The sequence below is a fragment of the Psittacula echo genome, assembly GCF_963264785.1.
Source record: "Psittacula echo genome assembly, chromosome: 14".
Lineage (NCBI taxonomy): Eukaryota > Metazoa > Chordata > Aves > Psittaciformes > Psittacidae > Psittacula > Psittacula echo.
In genome coordinates, this window is record NC_137750.1 from 349,259 (window position 1) to 361,484 (window position 12,226).

At 42.0% G+C, this 12,226-nt stretch overlaps 1 protein-coding gene across 1 annotated transcript in view; it reads left to right on the plus strand.

Moving 5' to 3' along the window:
* The first annotated feature begins 1,687 nt into the window (after positions 1-1,687).
* FASN (fatty acid synthase) overlaps positions 1,688-12,226 on the plus strand; it is a 37,142-nt gene continuing 26,603 nt past the window's right edge. Inside the window, exons 1-10 of the mRNA XM_080629695.1 lie at positions 1,688-2,158; positions 2,968-3,120; positions 4,414-4,587; positions 5,448-5,648; positions 6,094-6,216; positions 6,871-6,986; positions 7,230-7,364; positions 9,226-9,685; positions 10,028-10,215; positions 11,000-11,189. Coding sequence (XP_080485821.1) covers positions 2,032-2,158; positions 2,968-3,120; positions 4,414-4,587; positions 5,448-5,648; positions 6,094-6,216; positions 6,871-6,986; positions 7,230-7,364; positions 9,226-9,685; positions 10,028-10,215; positions 11,000-11,189 — 1,867 coding nt within the window. The 5' untranslated portion in view covers positions 1,688-2,031. The remainder of the gene's footprint in view (positions 2,159-2,967; positions 3,121-4,413; positions 4,588-5,447; positions 5,649-6,093; positions 6,217-6,870; positions 6,987-7,229; positions 7,365-9,225; positions 9,686-10,027; positions 10,216-10,999; positions 11,190-12,226) is intronic.

Genomic DNA, 12,226 nt, shown 5'->3' on the forward strand with positions numbered 1-12,226 from the left:
TGTTTCTTGCTCAGAAGCATTAGGAACTCCTGAAAGAGGCTGCAAAACCATGCCTAAATTAAATGTCTTGGGTTGGAAAAACAGCAATGCTTATTTTAAGAGTACATATTAGTGCTGTTTTGTGAAGATCATCAATCACCAGCAGCACTTAAGCAGAGAGCCTGCACGGGACTATGGAGCACAATATGAGACAGAAGGCAAATTTTAGGTCTTCCATAGCAAAGTCTTGTCTTCAAAGTTGTTAAGGCAGGCTCTTAGCTATTTGAATACCCAGTTTTCTTTGTGTTTTTTACTTGTTAAAATCACAGGCTGATTTGTGTTGGAAGGGACCTTAAAGCTCATCCAGTTTCAACCCCTGCCACAGGCAGGGACACCTTCCACTAGAGCAGCTTGCTCTAAGCCCCTGTGTCCAACCTGGCCTTGAACACTGCCAGGGATGGGGCAGCCACAGCTTCTCTGGGCACCCTGTGCCAGCACCTCAGCACCCTCACAGGGAAGAGCTTCTGCCTAAGAGCTCATCTCAGTCTCCCCTCTGGCAGGTTAAAACCATTTCCCCTGGCCTGTCCCTACAGGCCCTTGTCCAAAGCGCCTCTCCAGGTTTCCTGTAGCCCCTTTAGGCACTGGGAACTGCTCTAAGGTCTCGCTGGAGCCTTCTCTTCTCCTGACTGAAAAAGTCCAGCTCTCAGCCTGTCTCCATAGGAGAGGTGTTCCACCCCACACGAGCTCTAAAGCATAATTTGTGTATACTTAACCAGAAGGATTATTTAAGGAAGTACTGTAAATGCTTTCTATTGCTTTTGTTCATGCAACTGCAGTTTTATTTATATGTCTATAGGTATAAGCTCAGTAACCTATAAAGATTTTTTATATATATATATATAAAAAGAACCCCCATATATATGGGGCTTCTTCCCTCCCCTTAACTTGCCTACTTAGAATGTACCAACTATAGTTTGAACTTAGCTGAAACATCAGGTTAATTTGCCTTCTCTCTGCTTAGTTGTTAATATATTTTAAGTGTAATAGAAAATAAATGTGTTGACTGTAATATATGAGCTATCATTTGGTGTTTTGATCTGTATAGATGGTCTGCTGTGTTACGTGGCATGATGTTCTCTTGTGGTGTTTGACATTGGGGTTTTAGAATGCAGGTTTTTTTAGACAACAGCTAAGGTATTTCATTCCATCTGGACTCCATATCTATTCTGCCAACTCTTATTTTTCCCGGTCCTCTAAATGTATGGCAGTGCAGGGTGCAGTTGGAAAATTTTTGTATGTAAAATTTGCTTCTTGTTTCAGGTATTTAAAATAATGCTAAGTTGTATTGCATTTGTGGTTTTGTGTGGGTTTTCTCCTCTGTGTGGTGGGGTTTTTTTGGTGGTTTTTTGTTTGTTTGATTTTGGGAGTGGGGTGTGTGCTTGTTTGGTTTTGTGTTTGTGTGGTTTTAGTGTCATGTTGTTGCCTGTCCATCTGGCCCCCCCAGCTTTCTGGTTATTGATTCTTAAGTTAGCATTTAACTTTGTAATGAGTGTAGAACTTGTTTTGCTACCTCTTAGGTTTGCCTTGTAATTATGTATTTTACTGTATGTATTTCATCATTTCTCCACCCACCTCTGCTCCAGCATGTTAATCTTCCTTCTCTGCTGACTTCACAGCAGCTCTGCATATAGTAGAGCCAGACCTGTTAGTTTTGTAGTTGTCGTGTAGAAACTGGTGGTTCTTTGTGCCCGACACTCCTTCAGGATCAGTTTTCTCATCCTCATTGAGCCCATAGATATTATGGTCTGTTTGTCTTGTTTTTTCTTTCTTGTTGTTTTTTGTTTGGATTTTGGGGGGCAGGGAGAGGGTTGTGGTGCATTTCTCTTTTCAGTAGAGAGTCCATGGGCTGTTCCTGTGTGGGTGTTTCTCCTGCAAATGTGCTTGTTTGTCACAACATGTCAGAAAGGAGAGATACATATACCCTTCTGCTCTGTCTGAAATCTTACTAGTCTTACTGCTTTGTGGATATCAGCAACAGGGAGAAGTTAAGAGATGGAGGACGTGGTGATTGCAGGCATAGCGGGAAAGCTGCCAGAATCTGAGAACTTGCAAGAGTTTTGGGAGAACCTGCTTAATGGAGTTGATATGGTCACAGAGGATGATCGGAGGTGGAAACCAGGTGAATGCTTATTGTCTCTTATTTTGGAGCTCTGAGTTCTGACCATTTTAGAGGGATTATCCTATGAAAGGATTTATTGGATGCAAAACCCTCCCAGAGCTGAATTCAATTCTGATTTGTCAAGAAATCCAGGACCAGAACACTTCCATGAGTGTTACATCCCATGCAGTAGCAGCTTATAAATAATATGTAGCTTACTTCCAAAGAAAAGAATACTAACAGAGCAGCTAGGCAGTCTTTAATCCTGTACCAGTTGTGACTGCTGTGGCAGCAAGACAGCTCTGATATTCTTCTGGGTTCAGAAGTAGCACAGGCACTCCAGTCCTGTCATTTGTGGCTTTTTACAATGTTCTATTTTGTCTTGATTGTCTTTCTGAAGTGTTTGGCACATGTCTATCCAATTCAAGCTAGCAATTTGCAGAAGTAAAAGGTAGCTTTTGTTTTTCCTCTAACTGGCGACTGACTGGAACCACTGATTTGACTCTGTTTATGTGCTCAGTACAACTTTCCAAAGCAAAAATGCTTAAACCAGATAAACGTCTTTTGCTGCCATATGCAGGAGAGTCAAATTGCAGTTGTTTTTGTTAATGGAGCATTCTCATTTTCAAATGAGATTGAGAGGTAGGTAGGTATACACCTGGTGTATATATGCAGCACTCTGGGTACTGCAACAGGGAAGTGAGGTTTCATGAGTAGTCAAGAATCAGCTGTGGTTATTCTGTACTTTGTCTCAGCTAGTAGCTGCTTCAAAACCGATGTATTCGCTTCAAAACTGATGTGTTTTGTGACTGTTGAATTTTTCTTCTCAGGAATGTATGGACTGCCCAAGAGAAATGGGAAGCTCAAGGACATAAGCAAATTTGATGCATCCTTTTTTGGGGTTCACCCCAAACAAGCTCATACAATGGATCCTCAACTTCGCTTGCTGTTGGAAGTTTCTTATGAAGCTATTTTGGATGGAGGTAAATAGCTGAGTGATTGAACTGGGAGAATTGTGCTGTACTGTCTCTGATCAGCAGGTGCAGACATGCACCTCTGTGGTGGGGTCTCTAACAAGAGAAAATTGTCACATTAGAGATGAGACCAAAGAACTGGTATGGGGATTAGAACAAAGCTATTTTCTCTGGAACTCTAGCTAGTAAGTCTATGCTGACTGCCAGTGAATCTGTACCTGCATCATATGGTACAACCAGTATGGCAGAAACACTTAAACAGTCAACAGTGCTCGAGCTTTTATATATTCTGGTCTGCTCTAATATTCCATAATAGATCCCTTTGTTAAAGACATATTTGTAGTGCAAAAGGAAGATGACTTGGTTAGAAATATCATCCCTGGCCTAAGTGAATGGCAGATGGCCTGGTGTATTCCTGTCTATTGGCCAGGTTCATAGAAAGTTTGTGGTATTTGATTCTGTTCTGTACAAGTTCTGTTGAGGAAGTGTACTTTCAGAAATAGGAGCCTCTTATCTCCATCACTGCTAGTTTCTTGAGCTTCTGAGTTACTTGCCCACAGAGCCGAAAAAATTATTCTTCATGTTAGTCAGTTTCATGTCTGAACATAAGCATATGGGGAAAAAGTTGGATCCACCTCACTAATACTGACATACTAAAATTAATACTTGCTCCTCTGCTGTTGAGTCTGTCTGGAGGCTTGAATATTCTGCTTGTCTCCAGGACTCCTGAAGTACAGAGAAGGAACAGCAGAGATTGCTGCAAGTTGAGCTTGCTATGCAGTTTTTAAAGCAGAATTGCTTCTTGTTCTGGTTGTTGGCTTTTGAGCTTAAGAATTTTCCTTTCTGTCTTGTATTCCAGATCTGGGCTTTATATGTGGGCAGAGATAGATACTCATGTGCTCACATGACATTCCAAGTGCTTTAATTTTTCTCCCGTTTGACCTGCTCCTTTTTTCTGTACTGTAAGTCAGATGTTGGCCTACCTGATCAGCATTTGTGTCTCTCATAGCCTGTACACTCTTTTTATACAAGGCTCTAGCAATGCCCAGCTAAGCTGAAAAGCTGCTTCTGGTATGGCAAAAAGCCAGCATCAAGGTTCTGGTGGACTCTGCAATGAGACTTGTAAGGTCTGCAGTTGAAACAGGTAAAAGGTAACTATAGGTAAGGGAACAATGCTGCAGAGTACTGTCAGAAAGTTGAATTAAGAAGAAGGTCATGAACTGATGCCAGCATACCTGATATCTCCCCAGTTTGCCCCTCATAAGTTTGTCTGCTGTGATTTACCACCTTCTATCCCTGTAGGCATTAATCCGGCCACCCTACGTGGCACAGACACAGGTGTATGGATTGGTGCCAGTGGGTCAGAAGCTGGTGAAGCCCTTAGCCAAGATCCAGAAAAGCTTTTGGGGTACAGCATGACTGGGTGCCAGCGTGCTATGTTAGCCAACAGGATTTCCTACTTTTATGACTTTACAGGTAAGTGCCTCAAGGCTTCAATACGGGTCAGCAATTGTGATTTGAGTGTGATTGTACCACAGTTTTTGTAGAGGGGAACGGATATGATGACGTAGATCCCTTTTGGATGAGAAAGTAGCATTCAACTATTGTAAGGAGGCTTATGAGAAGCAGAAAATGTAACTGCAATAAGACTCATTGTGAGGCTTTTGTAGCTCAGTTGCTGCTGAAGGGTATAGCTAGCATTCAACTGAAAGATGATGTCAGGAAGCTTTCATAAAAAGGCTTAGTTTCTTTCCAGCCTTCAGACTGCTATTTGGTGTGAAGCTATGTACAAGTCAGCTGGCCCAGAGACAAACTGAGTGGGAAAGCTGACTCTTCTAGAGTAAAGTGGAAGAAGTGGGAGAGCCACCAAAATTAAGTGAGTAAAGGCATAGGCATGACTTGAATCATGTGTGGCATTGAAGAGTGGAGGGATTGGAATTGCTTTGAAGAGCAGCAGAGAACAGAGATAATGGCAAGGACAGCACCAGGAAGGGTGAGAGATTTTTCTTGGTGGGAATGGGGAAATGGATGAGACCTCTCTGTGAGCCTACAATATCTCTGATGGAGACAGAGATGGAAGTTTAAAAAATGCCATTAAAGCCAAATTGCTTACAATTTTTTTCCACCTTTCTTATCCCTCGTTAGCTGATAAGCAGGCAGAAGGTGGTGATTCTTGTCTCCCATTTTATCAGCATTACCTGTTGCATTCTGAAGCAACTACTTATTTAACATATTTTGAATGTGTTTCTCTTGTGATCTCATCCTGTAGTGTTTGGAGAGCAACTCTACGAAATAGTAAACTCCAGGTTTTTTGTTTTCCATTTCTGTTCCCTAAGGACCAAGCATAACTATTGACACGGCCTGCTCCTCTAGTCTCATTGCTCTGGAAAATGCATATAAGGCAATTCGTCATGGATGGTCCAGTGCAGCCCTAGTAGGAGGGGTCAACCTTTTGCTGAAACCCAACACTTCTGTGCAGTTTATGAAACTGGGTATGCTTAGTCCTGATGGTGCCTGCAAGGCTTTTGATGCTTCAGGTAAGGCATTAGTACCAAAGCTTGTCATGTTGTATGAAAGGAACTTGCTGGGGAGTCTCTGACCAGGTACTCTCCTAGTACAGCAAAGAGCTGGCCTTGCAGTTTTTCCTAGGTACACTGTTCAGGACATATCCTGGACCTGATCTGGTTTTGTGTTTTTTGAACCTGGAAAACTGACTGTGAGGAAGAAACCGTATGGCTCATTCCTCAGGCATTGGGGGAGAGCAAATTGGTGTCTCTTGATGGAAACTTCTTATCATTGTTTGTGATGAGCAATGAGCCTTTCTAGGACTTTTTTTTTTTTTTTTTAAAGGCTTGGATGTCATACTCTCGAAGTCGTCTGTTGTAAGCAGTAGCTCAGGAATGAGATAACCTCATTGCATGGTGCTTTGCAGTGTTTCTCAGAGCAGAGCAGAATTAGTGACTTACTGTTCTCTGCTCTCAGGAAATGGATATTGTCGCTCTGAAGCAGTTGTTGTCATTCTCTTGACCAAGAGATCTATGGCTAAACGAATCTATGCCACGATAGTCAATGCTGGAAGCAACACTGATGGCTTTAAGGAGCAAGGTAGGCCTTGAGCCTCTGAAAAGTCATATACCTACACAACTGTTCAGGCTAGAGTCTTTGTCATGAAAAACAGGCTGTTGTGGGGTTTGTTGTCTTGGATGTTGGAAGGGGGTTTGTGTTTTGTTTTGTGGGGGTGTTTTGTTGTTTGTGGTTTGGTTTGGTTTTTTTTTTTGGTCATGCAAAGTTCAGAACCTTTGTAAAGAAGGTGAAGGAGACAGGTGGTGATTTCTATAGCAGGAATAACAGGAATGTCCTGTTGCTAGTTTAGCCCTCCCCAAGACACCTCTGCACTGATAGAAGAAGTGTAGATGAGGTGTGACTATAAGGCTCTTTCTCTACTGCTGTCCCACTTATGGAGACACCAAATTTCACATGTTCTGTTTGATGTAGACATTTCCTAGTGTTCTGTTAAGCAGTATCTTTCCACACTAGTCTTAATTCATTGGTTTAGGTCCATTTCTGGTACCTCTGATCTTCTTCCAAAGAGCCTGAAAGCCTTACTGTGTTTGGTACTAAGGACATTGGTGTAAATCCTGAAAAAGTTTCTCTTTGGGTTTTTTGGACCTGATAGCACCTGCTAGCAGTTGAAAGGGTGCTAAAATCAGCACAGGAAGCATCTGATACTAGAGGAATTGACAGCAATTTTGGTCCTAGGTGTGACATTCCCATCTGGAGAGATGCAGCAGCAGTTGGTCAGCTCTTTGTACAGAGAATGCGGTATCAGACTTGAAGAAGTGGAGTATGTTGAAGCGCATGGGACAGGCACCAAGGTCAGCATGGTGCCTTTGGGTTTGGGGTGCTTTCTTCTCCCTTATTTTCTTCCCTTGCATCACTTGCCACACTTTTGCATCAAATTATTATTTGTTTTTCCAAAATGAACATATGTCTCCCTCCTATCAGTTACGAGAATATGTACTGCCTCACCACTTCTGGATCTTAATCTTCCAGATTTCTCTTTTGTGGTGTGTCTCAGAAGTGCTACCTAATAGTTGTCCTGATTCTCCTCCTGCTAGGTTGGAGATCCACAGGAAGTAAATGGCATTGTAAGTATCTTCCATCAATGTGAGAGAAAGCCACTGTTGATTGGATCAACCAAGTCAAACATGGGTCATCCAGAGCCTGCCTCTGGGCTTGCTGCATTAGCCAAGGTAATGGGTGGCTTGAGAAGAAAAATTTGGGGAGGGAGGGAACACAACATTAAGTGGGGGTTTTAATGTTTGTTTTGAGGAAAATTTGCACTGATCCAGGGTAGGATATTCAGTGGTAACGAGAGGAACTCATTCTCCTTAATGATCTGCTTGCTTCACCTTGGAATACTTTTAAAAGCTTAGGTGACTGTTCTGCAAGCTCAACAAAAAATGCCTGTGTGGCTCTCTGCTGTGCATCCGCCCCGTTCCCCACTTCAGTTCCCCTTTCCTACTGAATTCTACAGGAGCATAATTATACTCAGAATAAAGGCTTTGGGGTCACTTTATTGATTGTCCTTATACTGGACCTTCCAGCAGAACTCTGCTGTAAGTTGTTTGGGTTTGAACGATGTACAAGTAGAGGGATTTAGATATTTGGAGTAGTTAGCAATGACTGAAGATGACAGGCAATGTGGCCTTTCAGTGCCAAAAGAGTAGCTGATTCTTCTGGCCGTTTGTCAGGCATGTATCATCTCTTCCTCTTCTCTCTTAACATTGGAAAAAAGTCAGGTGAGTTCTCTAGGATGTGGCTACCAGCCTACTAACTAGTGCTGTAGGCAGACAATAACCTATTTACTCTGTCTGTTAAACTGCTTAGCAGAGAGCTAGCTAATGTTCATACTTGAATAAGCCTATTACCAGCAGCCTTAGAACCACGCAAACTGAAGTCATATACATGGTCATTGCTAGAATTTTAGTCTCTTTAAAGTGGTTATTGTGATGTGAATACGTAAAACTTGCTGTGAATAGACTCCTATGCAAGTCATGGAGACAGCAGTGTCTCTGTCTCTGTAGAGGAAAGTTTACTTTTAACACCTCTTATCTCTCAGACTGACAATCTTCTTCATAGTAGGAACAACTGAGTCGTAAATAAACCTCTCCATCCATACTGTTGCATGTCATAAACAGTTTGTTTAGTGCAGTTCTGCTGTGATCTGTCAGGACAGGATCATAACTCTGAGGTACTGTTTCCCCATCTGTGTTTCTTAGGGAGTGCAGGACTGCAAAGACAAGGCCCACAATTTCTTTTTGAAGACTTCTCTGACACCATGTTTTCTCGCTCTTTTTTTCATCAGTTTTCTCACTTAACTTTGTATCAGAACTTACAGCTACAGGCAAGAGCCCATGTGGCACCCATCATGCCTGCTATATCTTTTAGTTATGCTTTTTATGAAGTTACGTTAGGTCTCGTTGCCAGATCTGGGATCTTGAAAGCACCTGAAGCTTTGGAGGGATATTGAAAACTCTTGTCTCTCTCGTTGATTGTTTGAAAGTTGGACAACACTTCCTAGTTTAAAGTTTGAAATTTAATCAGAATGGCAGATCAGGCATCCTTGGGACCAAGCAAGAAACTACACCAAGCCTACTGTCTCTCAAAGTCTGCAGTTTCTGTAAATGTGCTCTTCTGTAATTCCATAAAACACTCTCACATGTGAGAGGTCAGTTAGGAAAATGGACCTTTAAAGTATCTAATTTCAGACTTGAAGAAAATCCATTAATTGTGTGGAAGGTAGGAAAGAAATCAGAGTTTGCCAAGGCCACTTTACTTAAAATTCTGGTAAGGGAGGCGAAAATTCACCTGCACCTTTGAACTACTCAACCTGTTTAATTACTTGCTGTAAAGAAAAATAAAGCCTCTTGCTTGGGTGTAGTAGGTACTACCACATTAACATCAATGATGCTGTTCTCTGAAGCATCCCTTTATCCAAACACAGAGAGCTGCTTTAGTGTATGCTATATGGTCATTTGTGCTAAGCCAGTAACAACAAGCGGATGTTTGTGTAAGAAAATGTGGAGCACAGAACACTGTTCTTTCTTGCAGGTCATTCTTTCTCTGGAACATGGGCTGTGGGCTCCAAATCTTCATTTCAATACCCCAAACCCAGATATTCCTGCCTTACAAGATGGCACTTTGGAGGTTGTTTGTAAACCAACGCCAGTGAAAGGTGGCCTCGTCAGTATCAACTCTTTTGGCTTTGGAGGTGCTAATGCTCATGTCATTCTGAGGCCAAATGAGAACAAACGCCAGCCTCTGGAGACTTGCAACATGCCAAGACTGGTTCAAATTTGTGGCAGAACCCAGGAAGCTGTGGAAACATTAATTCAGGAAAGCAGGAAACATGGAGGATGCAGCCCATTTTTGAGCCTGCTCACTGATATCTCTGCAGTTCCTGTATCCTCCATGCCCTACAGGGGCTACACACTGGTTGGCAGTGAGAGTGACATAAAAGAGGTTCAGCAAGTTCAGGCATCAGGTAGACCGCTCTGGTACATCTGCTCAGGTAGGTGTGCTCACTGATGTGCTGCATCCCTCTGTAGATCTGGAGCTTGAGCAATGTGATTCTGTGCTCTAATGTTGTCCTCCACTCTAGCATGAGGAAGTATCTTGCAGCCCTGCAATATGTCTAGGAAACTCACATTTCCTGTATTTTATCTAATCCTTCAAACTTTGCTATCTTCTGCATGATAGCAAAGTCCAAGAAAATAAAAAGCAGTGCCTAATTTAGAGGATGTACAATGTTTTGCTCTTAGAATTCTTTTGCTGCCAAAGCAAGTGTGTGATGTCTACTTCTCCTTTTATGGAGCATTACTACAGCTCACTTTTCTCCTTGCCTGTCCTGCAGGTATGGGATCGCAGTGGAAAGGTATGGGCCTGAGTCTTATGAAGTTGGACTTGTTTCGTCAGTCTATATTGCGCTCGGATGAGGCTTTGAAGAGCACAGGCCTAAAGGTCTCAGACCTGCTTCTGCAAGCAGATGAAAACACTTTTGATGATACTGTCTATGCATTTGTTGGACTAGCTGCTATTCAGGTAAGACTCAAGTGACTGCTGGAGAGGCTTATGGACTCAAGCCGCATAAGCACACTGTGGCAGTGTGTTTGGCCAATAACACCTTATAGTGGTTAATGGAAGCTTGTTTTGTGCTTCCAGTAAATGGCAGCTGTTTGAAGTCCCTGTCTGATAGGAGGGAGTGTCTTGCACCCTTGACAGTTTAGGGCTCTGTCACTTGCAAGATACTCGGACTAATATTGATCTGGTCTGATTTGCATGTGTATCGGGGGGGGCAGTTTCTCCTTTTAAGAGACTGTGGGATGTCTGAGCTTCATGTAAACGTTTGTGCCCAGGAACGGGCTTCCACTGAATGCCTTCTGAAATTTGTTCTGCTAATGAACTAAATGATACTACATGAAGTCTGTTTTAATTCTGAACGTCAGTGTGGGATTAACTGGTTTTTTTTTTTCAAAAACTAGAGGCAGAGCTTCTGAAGTGATCTGGAAAGCTTGTCTTGCCTCTTTGTACAGATATGCTTTTGGCAGACTCCCGTTGTTGGAAATAGCTCCTTAGTGGAAAGCTATGTAGTGGAGACACCTAAACAGTACTGGAGTCATACAGCAGTTCTTTGGGTTCATTTGAAATGAGGCTGGAGCTGCAGTTGTGGAAATTAAATAAATAAATAATAAAAAAGAATGCAGCAAGACCAAGAAGAGTATCTGTACCAAAAAGCCATTTTGTAATGCACTCACTGCTGTGTGCCTTTGAGTCTTGACACCTGCTTACTCTGACATGGAATCACTAATCCTACTGTTCTCTGCAGATTGCCCTGATTGATTTGCTGAAGGCTGCAGGTCTGCAACCTGATGGGATTTTGGGCCACTCAGTGGGAGAACTAGCTTGTGGCTATGCAGATAACTGCTTAAGTCAGGAAGAAGTCATTCTTGCAGCTTATTGGCGGGGACGATGTGTTAAAGAGGCCAAATTGCCCCCAGGAGCAATGGCTGCTGTTGGTAGGTATACCCTTACCAGAAGAGTGATAAAGGAAAGTACATCTGGTCTCTGTTGTATGACATTGGGATAAAATAGGGCTTTGAAATGTGTTGGTTTATGTAAAAGTTTTGCTTTTGTTGCCTCCTCTTTTTCTTCTGATGTAGAACAGGTTATTAAATATTTTAAGTTGATATAATGGTAGTAATCTCTGACCTGGAATACAGCAGAATTTTGGTATTTCATCCAAAACTTAAGTGGAAATGGAGAGATTTATTGATAAGTGACCAATGACAGAAGCCTGATAAATAATCTTGTAAAGAGAGGTGAAAATCTGAGGCACTGGGGATTTTGGCTTTTATGTATGTGTGTGTCTGTCTATGCACACAATTATTTTTTTTTTAAAGAAAGATAGATACTGTCTGCAAGAGCAATGAGACATGAAACCATTAAGCTACTATTCTGTCATGGGCAACTGGCTAGTGGAACTTAATGCTGTTAGAATTCACTTGGCCCTATTAACACTTGGGAAGAAGCTTTCTCCGGAACAAGCTTTGCTCAGTGTTTCTGTCAGTCATGTAGTTTTGCCCCACTGTTGGGTGAAATTCTGAGCTCTGGGTCCAGCAGTTTTATTTTGTGGCGTGGGTTCATGGTGACTTACATGTTTAAAACCAAATTTTCATTGGTAGCATGTTGTGCTGTTTCTCATTGAACACAGTGATAAATAAGAAACCTGAAACACTTAAGAGAAAAAGCTGTTGCAGGTCTAATGCAGTATGTTTGACTAGATCACTTATAATAATCCTAGACTACTTACTTTAATTAGGGTTACAGAGGGCTACCTACCTAATTTAGCTTTTTTTCCCTTGATATCAAATACATGACACTGTTATCACAGAACTTATCTCGGAGTGCTGCATCTAACATATTTTAAATAACGTGATATTGAGTTCAAGTTGTTCTTCCTGTGACTTGTATCAGTGTACTATAGGACCAGATGCTGCACATCTGGTTATGGCGGTTTAAGCCACCGGCGTTATCAATTTCTATGGATATTTTG